This window comes from Muntiacus reevesi, chromosome 19 (assembly GCF_963930625.1).
Source record: "Muntiacus reevesi chromosome 19, mMunRee1.1, whole genome shotgun sequence".
In the NCBI taxonomy this organism is placed as follows: Eukaryota; Metazoa; Chordata; class Mammalia; order Artiodactyla; family Cervidae; genus Muntiacus; species Muntiacus reevesi.
In genome coordinates, this window is record NC_089267.1 from 39,508,588 (window position 1) to 39,532,922 (window position 24,335).

Below are 24,335 nucleotides of genomic sequence, written 5' to 3' on the forward strand. Positions count from 1 at the left end.
GTCCTCCATTGCTTAATGCAGTACCTTCTTTAGGTCAAACCAAAGAAACAGGGGCAGTTCAGTTCAGTTCAGTCGCTCCGTCATGTCCTTTGCGACCCCATGGACTCAGCACACCAGGCTTCCCTGTCTATCACCAACTCATGGAGTTTACTCAAACTCATGTCCATTGAGTTGGTGATGATCCTCCTTCTCCTGCTTTCAATCTTTCCCAGCATCAGGGTCTTTTCCAACGAGTCAGTTCTTCACATCAGGTGGCTGAAGTATTGGCGTTTCAGCTTCAGTACCAGTCCTTCCAATGAACGCTCAGGATTGATTTCCTTTAGGATGGACTGGTTGAATCTCCTTGCAGTCCAAGGGACTCTCAAGAGTCTTCTCCAACACCACAGTTCAAAAGCATCAATTCTTTGGCGCTCAGTTTTCTTTATAGTCCAACTCTCACATCCATACAGAGGCAGCTATTTCTCAAGTCCATTCTCTTCTCTACATTCCCACTGCTGCCGTCTTAGTTCTGCCAGAGTGATCTTTCTAAACAAAAAATCAAGTCTCTCTCATTCAGAGGTTTCCTTTAGGATGTCTTTAGATAATGTCCAGAACCGTAAACATTCTGACCTTAGTCCTTGTCGTTTTGCCCTTTCATCCAGTGGTACTAACTGCCTGTATTGCCCCAGCAGTACTTTCCTCTGGGCCTCGGCACATGTTTACCTCTGTCTCTGGAATGCACCTCCCACACAGAGGCACACCCAAAGCACAGAAGCTTTGTGTGTCAGACACCAGCTTCAAGCCCCATGTTTACTGTTGCTCCCTTTTGGAATTTTTTCCCTACTCCCCTCGAGACTAGGCTGTGTGGCTCTCATCACACTCTACTGGCATGTCCCTATGACCAGACTGAAAGATCCTGTAAGTAAACACTGCATCTTGTTCACCAGCTTCCCTCCTCTCCGCCCGCAAGCTCCTAGCACAGCACTTGGTTTATAGCACTTGCTCAGCAACTATTTGTCACGTGAATGGTTAGAAGAATTTTAAGAGTCCTAAGGGGGACATATCTGTTCAGCTAAGGGGACCACATAATGCCGTTGGTTCTGGAAATGACCCTCTCCCTGCCCCACCAATAAATCAATACATATAGCATTCTTGAGATTCTCTAGATCCTTCCTATCTGCTATGGTCTGGAGACCAGAAACAATGGCATTTTCTGGAACTTGCCAGACATGCAAACTCTCAGGCCTCATCCTAGAACTCCTGTATCAGAACTGTAGTTCTACCCAATCCCCAGGTGAGCTGTAGGCATATTAATGATTGAGGAACACTGCTCTGAGTATTGGTGGCTCTTTAGTCAGAAAGTTCATAATCCATTTTCTTGAGAGAAGGAATACAAATACCCAGTTCCCACTGTTCCTGCAGCTAAGGACTTGCGTATTTTCACTCCAATTCAGGTTTACACTAACCTTGCCTGACCTTACATGGTTGAACTCAGTCACACTGTATGATATCACAGGCTTTCAATTTCAAAAGGAATCCTGTGCCTTTTTATTTTTTTCAGAAGTCAATCACTTGACCAGGGACAGAAATCACTCATTGTCATGGCTGCTTTTGACTCTTCCAGACATTGGATCCAAAGTCATCTATAAGAGGAGAGTCCCTCCTCACCCAGTAGTGGGTCTTAACATTCCTGATGTCTGAGCAGTCCTCAACTATTGGTTGGTGTACTCAGCATTTGGCTGGGGAGCAACCATGGGAAATGTGGACTCAGATCAAATGCAGTAATGAAATTTCAGCACACAGCAGCTGAGGTCATAGGTTAATTATGTTTCCTGAGACTAGAGATCAGAGAGGCACATTCTTATGGCTATCACAAAGGGTAAAGACAAGTTATAGGGAAAATGGCTTAATTGGTGGAGAAGAACTTGAAAACAGCAAGAGAGAGGGGTTCTGATGTTGCTACAACTATTTGGATACTGTCTGGTTTACCAATACAGAAGAGACACTAAATCACACACACACACACGTAACAAAATGGAGAATTGTGTGTTGGACAAAACTTTGTCTCAGGATGGGGAGTAATATCCCTCAAAGGGTATGCCCAAAACACAACAGATCAGCAGGTGCTCACTAACCTGCCTTCTGTGAGTCCCATTTACTAGGCTACTAGGCTTATTTTACTGAGTGGCTCACTCCAGGTCTTGCCCCTTCTTCTTCTTCTTCTTTTTTTTTTTTTTTGGTCACGTGACACACGTGGGGGCTCTTAGTTCCCCAACTGTGGATCAAACCATACCTCTTGCAGTGGAACTGCAGAGTCTTAACCACTGAACTGTCAGGAAAGTTACTTTAAATGAAATCATGAACAAATATACCAAAAAGATCAGTGTGAAGATATGTTCAACTAAAGTATTAGCCTCCCCAATACCCTAAACTCTTAGTCCAGGGAGCAAACCTGCACTTACCCCTCCCTGATCGTGGAAGTAGAAAAAAACCTTTAAGAGAAGGATAGAGACTATCTGATATGTTCCTAGAAGGGCTTAACATCATCTCCAAAGTTTCTGATTCTCCAACCCCAGCTGGGTGTGCAACAATTCAATTCTGACACTCACTACCTAGAGTTAACACAGACCCTGCAGGTTAAAGACTTAGACCCACAAGACTGCAGACACCAGCCTTAAATTCGGTACCTAAGCTACCCGCTTCTACCTCCTGCCTGAAAAGTGAAAGTGTTAGTCGCTCAGTCTTGTCTGATTCTTTGCGAATCCATGGACTATAGCCCACCAGGCTCCTCTGTCTGTGGAATTCTCTAGGCAAGAATACTGAAGTGGATTGCCATTTCCTTCTCCAGGGGCTCTTCCTGACCCAGGGATTGAACCTGGGTCTCTCACAATGTGGGCAGATTCCTTACCATCTGAGCCACCAGGTGTCTAATTGGTTACGAATTTGAGGACTTTCACGGCCCTCTTTCCCCTAAGTTTTGATAATTTGACTCACAGAACACAGAAAAGAAAAAAAACACTTTATGTTTAAGCTTATTTGCAGGATTACAGCTCAGGAATAGCCAAGTGGAAGAGGTGGACAGGGCAAAGTGTGGGGGGCGGGGCGCAAGGCCCTTCCTTGCCTTCTCCTGTCTGCCACGCTCCCAGGAGCCAGGGGGTGCGGTTGAAAGTTTTAATGTGCTTCGCCTTACTGTGCTTCGCGGATACGGCACTTCTTACAAATTCAAGGTTTGCGGCAACTCATTGTGGAGCAGGTCTATCAGCGCTATCTTTCCCACAGCATTATTTTTTAATTAAGGCTTGTACATTGTTTTTGGAGACATATCATTGTAAACAGACTACAGTGTAGTGTAAACATATTTGTATGCATTGGGAAAACTAAAAATTTGTGGACTTGCTTCTAGAGTAGATAATAACCAAATGGACATAAAACAGAGTAACACTTCTCTGATGATGAGTGATGTTGAGCATCTTTTCATGTGTTTGTTAGCCATCTGTATGTCTTCTTTGGAGAAATGTCTGTTTAGTTCTTTGGCCCATTTTTTGATTGGGTCATTTATTTTTCTGGTATTGAGCTTCAGGAGTTGCTTGTATATTTTTGAGATTAATCCTTTGTCTGTTTCCTCATTTGTGATTATTTTCTCCCAATCTGAGGGCTGTCTTTTGACCTTACTTATAGTTTCCTTTGTTGTGCTAAAGCTTTTAATTTTCATTAGGTCCCATTTGTTTATTTTTGCTTTTATTTCCAATATTCTGGGAGGTGGGTCATAGAAGATCTTGCTGTGATTTATGTCGGAGAGTGTTTTGCCTATGTTCTCCTCTAGGAGTTTTATAGTTTCTGGTCTTACATTTAGATCTTTAATCCATTTTGAGTTTATTTTTGTGTATGGTGTTAGAAAGTGTTCTAGTTTCATTCTTTTACAAGTGGTTGACCAGTTTTCCCAGCACCACTTGTTAAAGAGATTGTCTTTTTTCCATTGTATATCCTTGCCTCCTTTGTCGAAGCTGTGGTACATATACACCATGGAATATTACTCAGCCGTTAAAAAGAATTCATTTGAATCAGTTCTAATGAGATGGATGAAACTGGAGCCCATTATACAGAGTGAAGTAAGCCAGAAAGATAAAGAACATTACAGTATACTAACACATATATACGGAATTTAGATAGATGGTGGCGATAACCCTATATGCAAAACAGAAAAAGAGACACAGAAGTACAGAACAGACTATTGAACTCTGGGGGAGAACGTGAGGGTGGGATGTTTTGAAAGAACAGCATGTATATTATCTATGGTGAAACGGACCACCAGCCCAGGTGGGATACATGAGTCAGGTGCTCGGGCCTGGTGCACTGGGAGGACCCTGAGGATTCGGGTGGGGAGGGAGGTGGGAGGGGGGATCGGGATGGGGAATACGTGTAACTATATGGCTGATTCATGTCAATGTATGACAAAACCCACTGAAATGTTGTAAAGTGATTGGCCTCCAACTAATAAAATAATATTAAAAAAATAAAATAAAAAAAAAAATAAAAAAAAAAAAAAAAAAACAGAGTAACACAAGAGAAACAAACTTAATTTTGTTTGTACAGAGTCCCATAGAACCAAATGACTAGAGCAAGTTGGGCAGTTAAAGCTTATGAGCCATCCTGAGCTAGGGAGTGGGATAGGGGTCTGGGGCTTCCAAAGGGAAGGGCAGTAATTCAAAGAACAGTAAGAAAAGCTGATGTCTGGCAATTAGGATGTTTGCCTTGCCACAGAGATAGGTCATTCAGACAAAATCTATCTTTGGTAATAGCTCTCTCTGGGCCAGGCCCCCATCTTTCTTTTAAATAGAGAGGAAAGTGGTACAAGTTTTTCTGAAGTCAGTTGCATCTTGATTGTCCTCCATTCAAGATAGTCTGCATGCCAAAGTGGCATATTTTGGGTCACACATTCTGCTTCCTTTCAGGGACCAGTTGAATAAATTATAGAAAATCATGTAATGAAATACTTTACTGCTATATTAAGTGTGGATCTAGCTCCAAGATATGTTGTTAAGTAAAAGAAAGTGCAAAAGTGTGTGTATTCTATGATGCCATTTCTGTTATATAATACCTATGTATATAAACACACACATTTTACATGCTAGACTATTTCTGGAAGGACACAAAGATATGCAGCAAGAAACTGATAACTGTGACTGTCAGTACAAAGGGGAAGTAGATGGTTGCAGATAGGGACTGGAGGCAGGTGTTTCAATGAATGCTCTTAAGTGCACTTCGACTTCTGAATCATGAAAATATTTTATTTAAAATGAACAAACAAATCATAGTGTTTATAAATTCCCTCAATACTAAATCTGAAAATGCCCACATTCTCAAAAGCTGGCTGGCAGTGGTCTGGGCATGCCTTACGCTCTCAGAAGTTCTGAGGGTGACTCATGTTGTAAGTAGTCTTCAGTGGGGAGGAAGGAAGTACTGAGCTTTGTGGCTTCTACTTTTCCGTGTGCTGCATGAAGTGAGGTTACATGCTGAGAGTTTTAGGAAGAGGGTTGCAAAACATTTTATCTGAGAAGCAGATAAAATAAGGGATTGCTGAAGCATGTTGAAGGGTCAGCTGAGATTGGAAACCATAAATCTGCAAAGGTGCCAGTCAGCTTAGGATTTTCTTCAGGAATTCTCAGCGGCCTGGGAGCAGACATTTGGAGGTGGGTCAGGGTGTGAACTAGAAAAATGACATAAGAGTGGCCAGGATGGCCCTTGAGAAGTTTCCAGGACTTTATTAGGTTTGCCACAAATTCAGAGTCTGATACCCTGGAGGTCCAGCTACTCTGTTTTATCATTTTCCTCAGAGGCGATCAGGCTTGGGGTAGTGATGCAAGTTAAGCTCTCAAGATGCTGGCTGATAAGACAGAACCTTAATTTACACGTTTAAAGTGAAAATATAAACTAGCTGCACCCACAAGGCAGAATTTCCTTTTGCCTGCAAGAAAGTCCTCATAATAAATCATCCTAAAATGTATATGGAACCACAAAAGACCCAGAATTACCAAAGCAATGCTGAGAAAAAGAGGACAAAGCTGGAGGCATAACCCTTTCAGATTTCAAACAATATTTCAAAGCTACAATAATCAAAACAGAGTAGTACTGGCACAAAAACAGACAAAAGGATGAGCGGAACAGAATAGAGTCCAGAAATAAGCCCAAACACATTTGGTCAATTAATCTTTGACAAGAAAGGCAAAAATATACAATGGAGAAAAGACAGTCTCTTCAGCAAGTGGTGTTGGGAAAGTTGGACAGTCCCATGTAAATCAGTGACGTTAGAACATGCCCTCACACCATACACAAAAATAAACTGAAAATGACTTAAACATAAGACGTAACACCAAAAAGCTCCTAGAAGAGAACACAGGCAAAACATTCTCTGATGTAAATTGCAGCAATACTTTTTAGATCAATCTCCCAAGGCAAAAGAAATAAAAGTTAACATAAACAAATAGGACCTAATCAAATTTACAAGCTTTTGCACAGCAAAGGAAACCATTAATAAAACAAAAGGACAAACCTATGGAATAGGAGAAAATATATGCAAACAATGCAATGCAATGCTGCTGCTAAGTCGCTTCAGTCGTGTCCGACTCTGTGCGACCCCACAGACGGCAACCCACCAGGCTACCCCATCCCTGGGATTCTCCAGGCAAGAACACTGGAGTGGGTTACCATGTCCTTCTCCAATGTGTGAAAGTGAAAAGTAAAAGAGAAGTCGTTCAGTCATGTCCGACTCGTAGCGATCCCATGGACTGCAGCCTACCAGGCTCCTCCGTCCATGGGATTTTCTAGGCAAGAGTACTGGAGTGGCTTGCCACTGCCTTCTCTGAACAATGCAATGGATAAGTACTTAATTTCCAATATATACAAAAAACTCATCCAACTCAATATCAAAAGAAAACAACCCAATCAAAAACTGGGCAGAGGACTTAAATAGACATTTCTCAAAAGCAGACGTACAGATGGCCAATAAACACGAGAAGATGCTCAACATTGCTGATTCTTAAAGAAATGCAAGTCAAAACTACAATGAAGTATTACCTCACACAGTCAGAATGGCTATCATCAAAAAGTCTACAAATAATAAATTCTGGAAAGGGTGTGGAGAAAAGGGAAATTTTCTATACTATTAGTGGGAATATAATTTGGGGCAGCCACTATAGAAAAAAGTACTGAAGTTCCTTTAAAAATTGAAAACAGAGCTACCATATGATCTAATAATCCCACTCCTGGGTATTTATCAGGAAAAGCTGAAAACTCTAACTTTAAAAGATACATGCACTCCAATGTTCATAGAAGCATTGTTTATAACAGTCAAGATGTGGAAGCAATCTAAGCGTCCAGCAAGAGATGAATGGATAAAGAAGATGTGGTTTGTATATAAAACGGAATATTACTCAACCATAAAAGCATTAAATTTTGTCATTTGCAGCAATATGGATGGACCTAGAGAGTATCATATATGTAAGTCAGAGAAAGACAAACACCACATGATATCACTTATATGTGGAATCAAAAAAAAATGATACAAATGAACTTACAAAACAGAAACACTCACAGACACAGAAAAACAAAAGGTAAAGGGTGGGGGAGAGGGATAAATTAACAGATACACACTATTATATACAAAATAAATAAACAACAAGGATTTACTATGTAGCACAGGGAACTATATTTAATATCTTATAATAATTTAAATGGAAGAGACTCTGAAAAAGAATATATGTAAACACATATATATATACATATACATAATATATAATGCAATTACTTTGCTGAACACCTGAAACTAACACATTATAAATCAATTATATTTCAATTCAAAGAAATTAAAAAAAAGAAAGTCCTCACAAAAATGAAACTATGATCAGCTGACTGTTCAGTGATCTCTGAATAAACAGGAATGGATGATCTTAGTGACCAGAACTACCTAGCTATGATAAGCTAATACACTACTCAAGGAACACAACTCTCCAGGTACCAACGGTAATACAGGCAAATTGAGATAATTTGTCTAGATATGGACCATTAGGAAAACATAAAATTGGTTATAGTTTTCTGTAATCTAGCCCATGCTTAGATTATGTTTCTGTCTTTTCATCCCTACCTCTCACTTCAATTACCACCCTTTTTTGAGTTAACAGTGATTTCATATGTAGACTGACAGACTTTTGTTTACCCAAATGGGATCATACTGCACATATTATTCTTTGATCGACTTTCCAAAATATCATCAATATTCCTCTTCTAATTCTTTGAACATTTTTTATTTATTTGGCTCTGCTGGGTCTTAGTTGCAGCATCCCTGACCAGGGATGAAACCCAGGGACTTTGCACTAAGAGTGCAAAGTCTCAGCCACTGGACCACCAGAGAAGTCCCTCCTCTTCTAATTCTAATAACTTAAAATAGATATACTCTAACATCTTAAATAAAAGTAGAACTATTTCATTTACTCTATTATTTAATTTATATATTACATGTAAATTACATAAAATATTATATAATTTCCCATAGTTTGAATATACTATAATCCAAGCATTTCAAATTCAGGCTGTCTTCAGTTTTCACCACTACAAATAAAGATGCAATAAGCATTCTTGTGGTTACATTCTTAAGTACTATAGTCTCTTGCAGAAAAAGTTGGATTTGGGGATCAAAGCATCCTAAATATTTTTTTCCAAATATCTTTAATTTTGATAAATATGAGCAAATTGTCTATTTCCCTATAGTCTCCATAACACTGTTTGTGTTCTTGTTTCTTTTCTTTTTTTTTTTAGTTATTTATTTGGCTGCACTAGATCTCAGTTGTGGCCTGCAGGATCCTTAGTTTCAGCTTATGAGGTCTTAGTTGCAGCATGCAGGATCTAGTTCCCCTATCAGGGTTCCAACCAGGGCCCCCTGCGTTTGGAGTGCAGAGTCTTAACCACTGGACCACCAGGGAAGTCCTTGTTTCTGTCATTCTTTATTTTTGCCAATATGCTAGACAGAAAACAGTATTTCATATTTGCTTAGATGAGCGTTTGATTCCTGGGTTGGGAAGATCCCCTGGATCTTGCATGGCAACCCACTCCAGTATTCTTGCCTGGAGAATCCCATTGTCAGGGGAGCCTGATGGGCTACAGTTCAAGGGGTCCCAAAGAGTCAGCCATTACTGAAGCGACTTAGCACTCATGCACATTTATTTAATGAGATTGAGCATATTTTTCTCATTTATGGTCCATTTGAATTTCTTTTCCTAAGAGAGAGCAAAAAATAGTGGTTACATATGTAGATACTGGAGCTAGTTCTGCTATTCTGTACTCAAGTTATTTTGCCTTTGTGCCTCAGTTTTCCCATTTTTAAAATGTGGACAATAATAGTACACACTTTTAGGGTTATTATGAGGATTTGAAAAATTCATTATCTGAAAAAGTATAAAATAGGGCCTATCTACATTCTTTGCCCATTTTTCTATGGGATTGTCTTTTTTCCTATCAATTTATGGGGCGTTCTTTTCACATTAGGAATATTAGCCTTTTACTATCTTACTTGTTACAAATAAACTTCCTTCAATTCTTTTATTATAATGCTTTTTAATAAGCAATTTTTACTAAAAATTTATGCACTTAAATGACTACTTTTCCTTTCTAGTTTGTTTCCCATATTGCTTAGGAAGTACTTTTTTACTCAAGGTTGTACAACTTTTCTCCTAAATTTTCTCTAAACACACACACACACATATTAATATTTGAATTGTATCTTAGAATTCCCCACTGGTCTAATGTTTAGGACTCCATGCTTTCATTGCTGAGGGCCTGGGTTCAATCCCTGGTTGGGGAACTAAGATCCCACAAGCCGTGTGGTGTGGCCAAAAAACAAAAACAAAACAAAAACCCACCATCAACAATAAATAAATAAATAAGTTCTATCTGGAATTTTTTCATATATGGTATAATGCAGGGGTGGGCTTCCCAGGAGGCTCAGTGGTAAAGAATCTGCCTGAAAATGCAGATGATGCAAGAGACATGGGTTTAATTCCTGAGTCGGGAAGATCCTCTGAAGAAAGGAATGGCAACCCACTACAATATTCTTGCTTGGAAAATCCCACAGACAGGAACCTGGCGGGCTACAGTCCCCAGGTCATAAAGACTCAGACACACATAATGCAGGAGATTAGCCATGTGGTTTTCCTATTCCCTAGACATTCAACTGTGCCAGCAATAGTTCCCCAATGATTTGAAATGCTCCCTCTGTACTGCACTCTATCTTATACACAGTCAAAACCATACTCTTGTGGCTTTTTTTTTTTTTTTTTTTGGTCTGTTTTGAGAAGCACAGAGGTGTTAGTTCCCAGACCAGGGATCCAACTGGAGCCTTGCAGTGAAAGCAAGGAGTCAAACCACTGGACCGCCAGGGAATTCCCTATGCTCTTGCTCACAGTTAGCTTTACAGTAAGTTTTAGCACTTGGTAAAGTAAATCACACTTTTCATGTTCATGGTCTTCTTGGTTAATCTCCAACATATGAACTTAAAAAAAATTCTTGTCCACTACTCTATGCATCCAAGGCAAAGAGGAGGGTAAAACCAACCACCGTGGGATTCTATTTGCATTATTAATAGTAGACTAAGTGACTTTTTTTATATTAAGTCCTCCTATCCAGGAACATGGAGTCTTTTTTATTTAGTTTTAGCTTATATCTTTTATTAAAATTGCATAGTTTTGTTTCCTATAGCTCTTGTGCCTTCCATTTTTGTTTTCTTTTTTACTTTGGTCTCTATTATGAATACGATATTTTGTCCCTCTCCAGTCTAACTAGACATTGCTTAGTCAGAGGAAAACTATAAATTAAGTTTGATACCTTCACTCAGTCACTAAATTCTCTTGCTAACTCTACCACCTTACTCTTTATAGGTTTTTCTAGGAATACAATCGTATCTCCTTGAAAAATAAAGATGATTTTTTCCAGATGTTTATCCTGGGACGCTCTTTAGCTGTGTGAGATTGTGCAGCTATTTTCTGTAGATGCTACTTCACCGCAGGCAATTGTTGCTGCTGCCCAAAGCTACTCTGCCATGGCCTCCAATGACACAGAAGCTTTCTAAGTGAATATCCCATGATTGCTTTGTTCGAGTGTCATGGATGACAACACAATACAGTGGTTCTTGGTCTCTCAGGTCTCACATAGTTCAATTCAAAGAATCATTAAATACATTCTTGAGCTCACTGCTGTAATCATACCTGTCACGTTTCCCTTTGGTCTCTTGCAACAGAGTAAGTATGCCCTTACTCTGGGAGTCCTGTCTGGGCATACTTACTCTGATATTACTCTCACTCTTGGAGAGATACATTCAGAGAACTTCTCTGACCAACTTAATGAGCTTGTTCGGTCACTTTCATTCACATTACCCAATACTATCTTCTTTATAGCATTAATCATATTGGTAGATGTATTAGTTACTGGTTTATTATTTGTCTACCCAAGATAGACCATATATTAATACAAAACAATTAACCTGATGCGATCAGGGAATTTTAATGTCTTCCTCACCCTTTCACCTCTAATATCTAGAGTTGAAAACACCTAGCAGGCTTTCAATAAATACTTGCTTAATGAATGAATGTTGAGTTTTCCTGAAAAGGATCTACATCATGCTTAAGTAATTTTTTATACCAACTTTTCTGAGCGTTGCTAAAGATCCAGATAATTTTTCAGTTTAAGGGACAAATCAGATTATTTCAAGTGAATGGGTTTTCTGAAACTCAACATATAAAAAAACTCAGAAAGGGTTATGAGACTGTAACAAGACAGATAACTCCCCAGGCAGGGATAGACATCTGTCCTTCTACCTTAATGCTCAAAGTTTGCGTTCGTCGGAGATTAACTACGATCTACCTAATTGTCTTGTCGTTTTTCGTTTCTGATAAAGGTTTTCTGAATTCCATTTCAAATGCTGCAGCAATATCTTTACCACTTTTTTTTTTTTTTTTTTTACTGAAACTTTATGGGAACAGAAGGGGAAAAACTGCAGATCACTCAACCATCTGAAATTCAAGGCAAGTTTCAGCCCATATATTATGTTATCTTGTTTTCGAAGACCGATCAGTCTCCACAAACGGCTTGACCTTACGGTATGATCTTGTGAAGTAGTTTTTAGACCACTCTACCACATTCAGTTTACCAAGCCAGACGCATGTACGGTAAAACTCTCAAATTGATGTCAAAAATCATCACTTGAGGCATTATTTCAAAGTTATCTGGAAAGGCATTTTCAGTGGTTCACAGAAGACGGTGGATAGGTTGGCATTGAATTAGCGTAGGGAATTTTGCTCTGACTGTGGGCAAACCTCCCCTAGCTGGCCATTTAACTTTTGTCCCCTCTTCTCCCAAGGCCGCGAAGATCTCCTCTAGTGCTGTTTCTACTGCTCCAGGCCGAGGCCGACACGGAACCTGATCCCGCAGCACCTCGGCCTCGGCCAGCCGGGGGCGCGCTCGCCCGGTGCATTGTGGGCTCTGTAGTCCGGCCGGAACTGTCCGCACTTACAAGTTCCAGGAGTGCGCTTCCCCTCCTCTGCCTAGACCCAGTCCCCTTCCGCGGCTTCCGCTGGGTCTCCCGGGTCCCGGGCGCGAAGTTCCGACAGGTCAGCTGTTTCCCTCCAGGGTACTGGAGGCGGAAGCCGGAGGGGCGCGGGGAGGAGCTACGCGCGCGGGGGTGAACGCCCGCTCTACGTGCTCGTTCGCCTTGCGACCGCTGCGCGCGAGTCCGGTGTCCCCGCGGCGGGCAGCAGTAGCGGCGGCGGAGGTGTAGGTAGAACGCGGAGGGGGCGGAGGGAGTCCGCGGCGGCGGCGGCGGCGGCGGCGGCGGCTGCAGCAGCGAAATGGCGGAGACCGTGGCGGACACCCGGCGGCTGATCACCAAGCCGCAGAACCTGAATGACGCCTACGGGCCTCCCAGCAACTTCCTCGAGATCGATGTGAGCAACCCGCAGACAGTGGGGGTCGGCCGGGGCCGCTTCACCACCTACGAGATTAGGGTCAAGGTGAGGCCGTCTTTTCCCCCTACGGAGAGACTCCTTCTGTGGTCCCGGCTGTCCGCCGCGGACCCTGGAGCGCAGACCCTCAGACGGCCACGGCCGCCCAGGCGGGGCCCCCTGCTGACACGGTGGGGCAGACTTGTCCACGGGCGGGGTCCGGGCCTCGGCCCGTCTTCGTCTAGGGCTTCCGAGCAGAGCTTGGATGGGGGCTTGTAGGGTGAGCTGAGGCCAGCTCTGGCACTTGAAGAAGGCACTCGGAAAGAGGGCGTGGGTTGAGCGCCGCTGGCCCCTCAAGCAGCTGATCTGGGAATGACATTTGAGTTGGAAAGGGGTAGATCTTTCGAGAACACAGCCCTTTATCGGGAACGGAGCTATCTGTGACTGAGAAAGAGGGTTTGCGCAAAGTTGAAGCCAATCCGGTTTTCTTTTCCTGGAGACTATTCCCCCCACCCCCCCACCCCCGAGTTGGCCAAGCCAAGCTGACTCCTTTCAGGCCCTTCCGTGCTACCAAACTCACCTAGATTGTACGCTTTTCTGAACAGAACGTCAAGAAAGTTTACAAAAGCCTGTTAGATTTGGTAGGGCTGAGCCAGGTGAGAAAACGGTGATGGAAAACGATTACCGTAGTATTTTGGGCCACCGTCGTGCTAAAGGCTGATGAGTGGGAAGTGTTTGCCTGCCTCACAATCAAGACTAACACTGCTTTAAGAAAAGCCTGTTCATTTGGGGATCTTGCTCTCCTAATTTCGAGATTTGCACTGTACTGAAGGAAAGAATCAGCTGAAGTAGAACCACGTTTATAATTTCATAACCGGTATTTGTTGGCAGTAAGTAATTCAGATGATTTGAAAGATGCTAATTGAGAATAGTGCTTCACTTTCACTCTACTTCAGAATTAAAGAATTTCCTCATGTATGGAGGTATCTTTAAAAATTAGTTACAGTGAAACGAATCCAGCTACTAATGACAGTAACAAATTACTAAAAATTAAGCCTAAGAATTTGGTTTTCGAGTAATCAAATTTTATGTAACAAGTTACTATTAACATTTAAGTGGAGTAATTTCTCATTAACTTTATCATTTCTTGTGTGGTAAGATATAACAGAATATACCATCTTAACCATTTTTAACTGTACAGTTTAGTAACGTTCAGTTTATTCACTGTTGTGAAACTTAGATACTTAAAAATTATTTACTTATGTGTTGCTATAAAAAATGTAATAATCATCCAACTTAATATATGAAACTATCTTGTTAAATGTTACAAATCACCCTTGTCTCTCTAAGGATGTGTAAAACATGTCACAAGCAGTCTTGTTACAGTGAAACTGCAGAGTCTGAATTCCAGTGTACCTAAGGAAGCATATTGTCACGTAAGCCTAGTGAAAAAAAATGAGGCATTTTTTTTCCCTTAACTTTTGGAATGGTTTTGGATTGTCTTTAATATATCGCAGGTTGTTAACTGAAAAGAACTTCTTTTACTCTCATCCACCAGCATATTTTCCTTTATTTCTTGTGCTACAGCAGAGCTTGGTATTCCTGTTTCTAAACTTCTAGAGCTAGTACTTCCTGTCACACAACTGAAGTGGAATCTCCTGCCTACATTTCCTCATTTAATAACTTTGTGTTTGTCATGCTGAGTTCTTACATAGTAAATGGACTTTAAGTATAATAACAACCTAAAAAAAAAAAACTCATCTGATTTTTATTACCAAATAGCTTATGTGACACTTTAAATTGTGCTTATGGTATTGTTATTTGTATTTTGAAGAAAGTAATCCTTTTTAAGAGTGAGTAATGACAGAGTATACACACCTACACTGGTTTGTTAGATTATGTACACCAGTTTGTTGTGTGTTAATAACTGTTAAGTCATAAGTGCTTGTGCCTTCTAAAAAAATATAATTGAGTTTCTAATGCTTATGAAATGCCATTGGGGATTTTCTTAATAATGTAATGTGTTAACTTAAAATGCAGGACACCATATAGTAAGATATTAGGGCTTATTTTAGCAGCATGTGATTTTTGAGAGTAATTAAGGTACCTCTGCCAGTGAGATGAATAGGTGAGTCATTTTGTCATTTATTACTACTTTTCTAAACTGTTCCTTCTCTCCCTAGCCCCTGCTGCTTGCCTTCTGCTGTTGAATTTGACACATGGCAGACCATTTTATGTTCCAAAGTTTGGGCCCTTAAACTGTCCTATGGTTATACTCTAATTTTAGTCTTGAGAAAAATGTTCCATTTTATAGGATCTGATTGAAATTACTCTAATTCACAGAGTAATTTTATCTGGATGGTGGCACTTTAGAATGCAAGTTTCCCAATCTCCATTTATCTTTTGGTTTGAGGGTAGTGTTTAAGACTATTAGGATCTCTTGATTATCTTTGTGCTTTTGAAAATAACTGATACAGTATTAATGTTTTTTAAAATCATTCTAATGGTAGGCATAGCAGAGAGCACCATAAATGATTAAAGGATTTGGAAAGTTCAGGTTCTAGAATTATTTTGGCATATTAAAGAGAAAGCTGAAGGGGAAATTCAGTCACTGTTTATGAAGTTTGTGCTATAATGTGGCTTTAATTTTCTGAAGATTTTAAGTTAATTAAGGTGTATTGTACCTAAAGAAAACTGCTTTGAACCAGAATGAGTTTAAGGATCTTTCTTGAGCTCTGAGTTCAAAGAATAACTGAGTAAAGTGCAAAATCTAAGGTCCACTTCCCTTCTGTAAGGTGTGCTAATAATAGTACAGTTGGTTCTTTGTATTTGAGGATGCTGGTTCTGCATATGAGTACTCAACCAACCACAGATTTAAAGTAGTTGGAAAAAAATTCCAGAAAGTCCCAAAAAGCAAAATTTGAATTTGCTGCACACCAGCAGCTCTATATATATAACATATGCATTGTGTGTTAGGTATTATAAGTAACCTAGAGATGGTTTAAAGTGAAAGAGAGGATGTGCGTAGGTTATGTGCAAATACTAAACCGTTTTATATAAGGAACTTGAGCATCTGCAGATTTTAATATGGAAGTGTGTGTGTCCTGGAACCAGATCTCCCATGGATACTGAGAGATGACTGTACTTACCTCAGAGGACTAAATGACATAATGCACATAAATCTCTTTAGGACAGTAATTGGTGCTAAAGTGATTGAGTGCTATAATAGGCACTCAAAAGTTACTTCTTTCTACATACAGCTACTTCTAAATTAAAAGTCATTGATCAGCTGACTACATTCTCTATGTTAATGTGCAGGTGAGCTACTAAAATCATTGGATTTTCTTATCAAGAAATCTAATATGTTTTGTGTCATTCCATGTGGAAAGTTGTGATGCCATTCAGAATGTAGTAAATTTCACACTTAAGACCAAAAATATTTAATAGAAGTCTCCATATTTTAAGGTGAGGGCTTCCCACATGGTGCTAGTGGTAAAGAATCTGCCTGCCAGTGTAGGAGACCCAAGAGACTCAGGTTCAATTCCTGGGTCGGGAAGATCCCTTGGAATAGGAAATGGCACCCCAGTCCAGCATTCTTGCCTGGAAATTCCATGAGCAGAGGAGTCTGGTGGGCTACAGTCCATGGGGTCACAAAGAGTCAGACACAACTGAGCAAGTAAGCACTTAAGCACACACAGACATATTTTAAGGTAGTATGTTTCCTGTGATTGTGCTAGTATTGATATTTTTTTTTCAGTTTGAGATCTAATTGACATATAAAATTGTATTTAAGGTATACAGCATAATGATTGCTATATACATATACATAAATGATTACCACAGCAATTTTAGTTAACATTATCACCTCACATGCTTCTAAAAGTAACTTTTTTAAGTTGAGACATATTGAAACATAAAACAGAATAGTAAAGTTTACTGATAAACTTTGTACCAGGAAAGATAATGAAAGTAGCATCTTGATAGTATTTGCCATTCTAAACTTGTATTGGTGATTCTTCTCTGGATGAGTCCTCTCATTTTAAATTGAGTCATTAATATTCTCATCAGAAATAAATTAATTTTTAGATGTGTTTTTAGGGTTTATGTGAATGAGTTCTTAAAGGGCCAAAATAGTATTTAAAAGAATCAAAGCATTTTGGAACCTAGGGACATCTGCAGAATCTAGGTAGGTTTATCAGTTGACCATGAAAAGTCTGATATATATCTTTGCTGCCAGCTATGGCTGACCTCCAGGATCTCTATCAGGGAAAGACAGCTTTGAGGAGTCTGTTCTTACCTAACCCATACCTTAATGTGGGCGGAGTGAGGCAGTGGCAGTTAAAAAGTAGCTCTGTTATATTGTGTTAAGGGATCCTGTTTTATATTGTTCATTTTGGCAGATAAAGGAACCAAGACACAGAAAGATATCTCTTACCCAAAGTAAATCATTGATATCTAACTCGAGTCAGAGTCAGGGCTCCCCTGATGGCTCAAGACAGTAAAGAATCTGCGTGCAATGAAGGAGACCTGGATTTGGTCCCTGGGTCTGAGAGATCCCCTGGAGAAGAAAATGGCCACCCACTCCAGTATTCTTGCCTGGAGAATCCCATGGACAGAGGAGCCTGGCAGGCTACAGTCCATGGAGTTGCAAAGAGTCAGACACCACTGAGCGACTAAGCACGAAACTCATGTGAGTATCATAGTCAGGGTTGGATTTGACGTATTGTGGTCCTCATTCTGTATTGCTTCACAGCTTCAGTTCATTTAAACAATACATTCAGACCTTTTTTATCCACAGCCTGGTGTTGGGGAACCCTCAAGTGTCTGAACCTTTAGAAGGAAGTCTCAATGTTAGCATCCTTGAGACCTAAGAGTTGACTCTTCATTAATCCACAGTAGATAAGATGCACCCCACAAAAACAAACCGCTGAAAAGAACTTACTGTTGGATTCTATGCTATGATGAAATCACCCGAAGAAAAAGTGTGTTGTTGACTGGCTCGAAATGCTTTTAAAAGGCAAGCTTCTTCTCATGTATAAGCTGAAAAATGAGGGGACTTATCACCTGAGTACCTGTTGTATTCAAGACAGTTTGCTATATATATATAATTTGATCTTTGAGTAACCAAGCAGAGCAAATATTATCTTTGTTTTGCAAATGTGGAAGCTGAAGTTATTGTAGATCCTCATCTCTTGTTCCTCCCTTATTCTTATTTTAGTCCTCCTGAACTACTTATATCTCTCAAATAAGCTGACTTCTATCCAGGCCTTTGCATACACTTCCTCCTCTGTTAAGAACAGTGTTGCTTTAGCAGCCTTATCTGGTTGTCATTACTTGTCCTGCAGAACTCAGCCTTGATTTTTACCTTTTTAGAGATTTTGCTGATCCCTGGAATCTAGACTGGATTTGTTCCCTGTGTGTCCTTGTGGCCCTCTTAGGATTATGTTTGTTTGCTTGTATGGGCTTTCCTGATGGCTCAGATGGTAATCCTGCAATGCAGGAGACTCGGGTTCAATCCCTGGGTCAGGAAGATACCCTGGGGAAAGGAATGGCTACCCACTCCAGTATTCTTGCTTGGAGAATTCCATGGACAAAGGAGTGTGGTGGGCTCCAGCCCGTGGGGGTTGCAAAGAATTGGACATGGCTGAGCAACTTTCACTTTTTTCCCTTTAATCCCTGTTTCTTCTATAACCTTCTAGAGGACGGGGACTGTCATGATCACCGTAACTCAACATCTGACATTGTGCTTGACATGTAGTGGATACTTAGGAATAAATGAAGTTTAGGAAGGTTAAGTAACTTGTCTAAAATCACAGCTATTAAATGGCAAAACTGGGATTTGAATATAGATTCTCTGATCTTGAGAGGCCATATTTTTTCTTTCACCCTCACTGAGCATTCGTTATCATCTGGGGCATTTTTGAAATCCTTTAGATTCTTTTTTAATTGGGTTAGGGTGGGATTTGGGAAGTGGTAATTTAAAAAGCACTCCAGCAAGGGCACCTTACTGATGTGCAGCAAGGATTATACCTGGTGGCACCAGGCTCTGTGTCTCTTCAGATATAACAGGCAACAAAGAAGTTTGAAAAAAAATGGAGCCACAGTGGTTGGTAGCCTCGATAGGATTTTTAAAAAGGCAAATTCTAGGGTGGTGGGGGAAGGCAAATTCTAGGGTGGTGAGGGGAGGGAAGAGAGAAAAAGAAGCAGATCCTTACATGTAGCAGAGAGGAAAACCAGTGATATTGGCCAAAGATGAAAACTATTTTTAAAGGGGAGACAGTTTAGATACTATATCAAAGCATGCCAACAACTTAGCTTTGGGGAAGAAGGGGAAGCATTTACTACATTCAGCCAAGCCAGATCTTTTCATCCCTGTCTTATACCATCCATGTCTGTATCCCTGTGTAATAATCATGAAAGTAAACCAGAAATCAGGAAGAGACAAAATTTATATCCATTTAAGAAATCTTTGTATTTTAGTAGTATTGCCGCTCTATACCTTTAAAGTGGAAAATCTACTAGTGCTTAATTTTCAGATATTTTAGTGATTCTATGAGATTTTTTCATCTCACCTTCAGAATCATACTTACCAAAAAAAAAAGGATTGAAATGTTATTTTTAGATACTTTTATGTTTGTACCATACTATGCTGCTTCCATGTAAGCAGAGCCAGCAGTTTTTTGACTATCAGATAAGAAAGATGGTGTCCAAGAAGATCAATACTGTAATCCTGGTACTGCTGTTTATGGATTGCTTAGTTAAATGATTTAAAGCTTTCAGCCAAATAAAGTGTTCTTTTAAAGAAATATTTAACTTAGAACCTGTGAAATTGGACAGCATAGTAAAATATGACATATGGTCAGTTAAGGTATAGTTTGGACTGTTCTCACAGAGACCTCAAAAACTGAGTTTATTTTTTCGTGTGAAGAAGCCTTGAGCAGTCCAGGGCTGGCATTGTGACTTGACTATGAGCTTCCCGGTATCACATCCACATTCTAGGCGAGGCGAAGGCACATTTCTGCACCGTTGCCACATTTGGCTACAAAGGAAGCTGCGGAATTTAGTTTAGCTGGGCGACCATGTGAAGAAAGGAGGAACAGACACTGTTCTCTGCTTCCACGCAGCGGCGAAGAAGTGAGTGGGGTCCCTCTTCCAGGGTGTGGCACTGGCAACATTCTCATCTTGTCTTTTTTTTTTTCTTTGTTTGCTGATGACTGAGATTTCAAAGTTTAGAGAAGGTTTATTTGATTTGTAAGAAATAAAATTTGAGTTCCTGTTAGTTTTGATATCCTTGAATGTAAGTTGGGTTTTTGTTTTTTTATTTTTATTTTTTTTTATATAAATAAGTTTGATCCCTTCCAGAGAACATTTTGGTGAGTAGAAAAAGGAGGCAGGCATGAAGACATAGCATGTTCGATAGAAGTATATCATGGAGTCGAGTTTGGGTTAGAAGTGTGGAAAATACATGATTAACTTTTTTTTTTTTTTTTTTTTGCCTTCAGCGACTGTTTAGAACTATGTAGGAGGTTTTTCTTAGGACCAGCGTTTTAGTTGATAACATTGAATAATGGAGTATGTTGTTTGAACCACCTAAATGAGTGAGGTCAGTGTCTCTTACCAGGGAATCATAGGAAGACAAAATAACTTGAATAAAATTAGACTTACTGCCTAACAATAGTAGAATGATCACTTTCTAATTCTTTGCTCTCTAGACTTTTATAAATGATGTCGCATCTCTGTTTCCTTGACTTTCCTAAAATGATTCCACATCTGCCACCTATAGCTTGTTTACTTTCTGTTTTTCCCCCTTCCTGTCCTTGTGGGATGAGCTTCTCTGTTCTATAGTAAATTTGGAAATTTTAATTCATTTAGAGGAACAAAGGAGCCTCCAAGTTCCTTTTCTTATGTCTAGTTCTCAATATCTCCTCTTTTGCCATGACATTACAGATCATTTTCATGTGGAAACGAAGATAAAAGTCTTGTTGGCTAGGCGTACTTCTGTGTATCACCAGACCTTTGTTTAAATTTACACTCAAAAGATTTCCTCCATATTATATAATGGAGAACAGTCTTAAAACACTGATCACTATAGAACAGGGATCGGCAGCTATGGGCTTCCCTATTTAATGTTTTATTAGAACAGCATATCTTTTAATATTTTGTTTACATAGTATTTACGACCACTTTTGTACTGAAAGGACAGCGTTGAGTAGTTTCAGCAGCCTAAAATATTTACTGTCCTGCCATTTGAGACAAAGTTGGCCAATCACTGGTCTATATTTTATGTAGCTTTGGAGTAGTGGAAAGCAAAGCACTTGGAGAATCTTATTTGATTGTAAAGCGTGGTCCTCTTATTAGGTGCTGAATGAAATCGTAGACGCCATTTTTTTCCTTCTGAAGGTCGGGTTTTTGCAAAGACACCATCTGACCTTGTGAGTCATTACATCTACCGTACAACCACAAAGAGTTTCAGTTTGTAAAACTAGTTTTCTCACTTGAAGGCTTGAAGCCTTTTGTAAACTTTGAATATCTAAAGAGAGTTGGGGCTGATAAAAACTGTTACGTAGCTAGTTCGTGGTGGTTTAGTTTCAGTTGATAAACTAGTGACAGAGCTGAAGGTGGTGCCTGACAAAACTATAGTCTGTTCTAGCCAGGATTGGGGCTTAGATATTTTCTAGCTCAGAATTAATTTTTTCATACCATATCATCATTTAATGTTTTGTGTTCTTACATGGTCATTCTCTACATGTTATAGCAGTGTGCCATTATTAAATGATTAAATTGGTACTAGTTGAACTACTGATGTGGCTAAGTTTAATGTGTGAATTGTAGAAAGGGGTCAAGTTGAAAACTGAGGAACTGTGATATTCGTTCTCAAAAGGGATATATATATTAAATTGATAGAATTTTTATCTTAGTTTAAAACAGCAGATGATGTTGATATACTTAAGCTGAAATAAATTGTAGAGATTTTCACTTAGATGTTAGATATGGTTATTATCTGTAATCTGTGTATTTGCCCAGTTTTATTCTCTTAAGACTCTAATCAGTTTTTTCCTAACTACATTTCTTTTTAGATTCAACTTAACGTTTGAGTGGCTCCTGTGGGCCAGTTGTGTTATTGAGCACTTGGAATGCTATGGTTGGATGGCATTACCGACTCAATGGATATGGGTTTGGGTGAACTCCGGGAGTTGGTGATAGACAGGGAGGCCTGGCATGCTGCGGTTCATGGGGTTGCAAAGAGTCGGACCCGACTGAGCGACTGAACTGAACTGGACTGCTAAGTTTAAAAAGATGTGGTTGCTGCATTTAGAAGTTCACACCAACCTGAAACAGGACTGGATGTTTTCTTTGATCAGTTTTCCCTAAAACTGTTCAATAAATGAACAATTATGAACCACCTAGTACATGCCAGTCGCTGTGCTAATGTATGGCTTGCCCTTAAAGGCAAGAAGCTTATAGACTGGATGTAGGGAGGTAGGTCAGTTTGAATCCATTCGGTTCAACTTAATGATACTACTTGGTGAAAATAGTCATAATGTGCAGTAGGAACCCAAGCCTGCATGAGGGACCCGGGGTGTAAGGGCAGAGAGAACAGCTGTCTTTTCCATTGTCAATGACCTGCCAAAGTCACACAGTATTAATACTGGATTTTGACCACTTTATGCCCTGGGACCTGTTGTTACTGTCTGGCTCAAATGTCTTTCCTTACCTTTTTATTTATGGTTTGTTTTATTTTAAGCATGTCTTGGGCAGTTGCTGTGTCTCAGCTAGTATGGTAGGCACTTCTATGTTTTCTTTGATATAGTTTTAGTTATCTGCCTCTTCTTAGAAACTATAAGGGCTCTTATTTCCAATTAGAACAGATCATAGAAATAGCCAGGGTCATTCTTATTTAACAGTCATTTCCTGTATCAGCCTGATCATGCTTTGTGATACAGCCATGAAAGTCTACCTGCTGTTCTCCTCTCCCATCTAAGTCAAATGACCTTCTTTATTCCTCCTGCCAAAAGCTCATCCACATATGTAAACATTGTAGACTGGTTTTTCCCAGTAACCAATATGACCTCAGTTGCATAACTAACTACCCCAACTTAATGGCATACAACAGTGATTTATTTCCTACCATTCTGTGGTCTGGCTGGGCAGTTTCTGTGTGCTCATTTGTGCAACTGTTTTGAGCTGGAGAGCTGGCATGTCTGGCTGCTTATCTCCTGGCGCACCTCATTCTCTTCCACATGGCCTCATTCTCCAGTAAGCTCTACTGACTTTCTTATATGGCAGTCTTAGAATAGCATTCCAAGAGAATGAAGATAGAAAGTTGCAAGACCTCTTGAGTTTTAGGCTTAGAAAATTGCTTGTCACTTCTACCACATTCACTTGCTCAAAGCAAGTCATAGGCTAGTCTAGATTCAGAGGTGGGGAAATAAACTCCACCTCTCAGATGAAAGTAGCTTCAAAGAATTTGTGGCAACATTTATCTACCATACATTACTTGTTAGGAATCTCCAAATGTCATAATTGGTGGCACCTGTGGCTTGGGTCATTGTGGGTGCAGAAATAATAACTCCCCAAAGATTTCTGCTTCCTAATAACTAGAATCTGAATGTATTAACATATGAGAATGTTACCTTTGGAGATATGATCAGATTAAGGATCATGAGATGGAGAGGTTGTCCCGGATTATCTGGGTGGATCCAGTATAATCACAAGGGCCCTTATAAGTGAAACAGGTGGGAGAGTTAGTCACAGGAGATGTGACAGTGGAAGCAGAGTTTGGAGTGATCTAATCGCTGACTGTGAAGACGGAAGAAAGGACCGTGGGCTGAAGAATGCGAGTAGCCTCCAGAGGCTAGGTAAGACAAGGACACACATCCCCTAGACCCTCCAGAAGAAATGCAGCCCTAGTGACATCTTGATTTGTCCCAGTGAGACTCATTTCAAACTTCTGACCTCCAGAACTGTAAGATAATAAATAAGTGTTGTTTTAAGCTACTAAGCTTGTGGTAATTTGTTAAAGCAGCAGTGGGAAACTAATAACAATGACATGGCCCTGTCTTACAGATAATTTCCAACAGAAGGAAACACAATAGACTCACTCCAAGAGAATGAGAGTCAGTGGGGACTGGGCTCAGCCTGATTCTGAGCCTTGGTTATAGGCCACACAGCCTTATCTTTCTTGTCTCCATCAGAATCTAGCACCATCAGCTCTCATTATCCCTTGTCTTCTATGCTGCCAAGATGTTTTACCAAAGGCATAGAAAAACACTTTTTCTCATGGAAAAAGTTGAATGTGTTACTTTAATCGCCTGTAGAGGATTATTTTTCCAAATTATAGAGAAAATTACTAAAAGACTGTTGCTTTGGCTA

At 40.0% G+C, this 24,335-nt stretch overlaps 2 protein-coding genes across 3 annotated transcripts in view; one reads left to right on the plus strand and one right to left on the minus strand.

Annotated features, from left to right (window-relative positions):
• The window catches only part of AFG1L (AFG1 like ATPase), a 237,506-nt gene that overhangs the window by 191,991 nt on the left and 21,180 nt on the right, over positions 1-24,335 (minus strand). The gene's annotated exons all lie outside the window — the stretch shown is intronic.
• SNX3 (sorting nexin 3) overlaps positions 12,636-24,335 on the plus strand; it is a 45,304-nt gene continuing 33,604 nt past the window's right edge. Inside the window, exon 1 of one of the 2 annotated variants that reach the window (XM_065911305.1) lies at positions 12,636-12,965. In XM_065911305.1, coding sequence (XP_065767377.1) covers positions 12,870-12,965 — 96 coding nt within the window. In that variant the 5' untranslated portion in view covers positions 12,636-12,869. Of the gene's footprint in view, positions 13,032-24,335 lie in introns of both variants that reach the window. The other variant, XM_065911304.1, reaches the window with a different exon arrangement.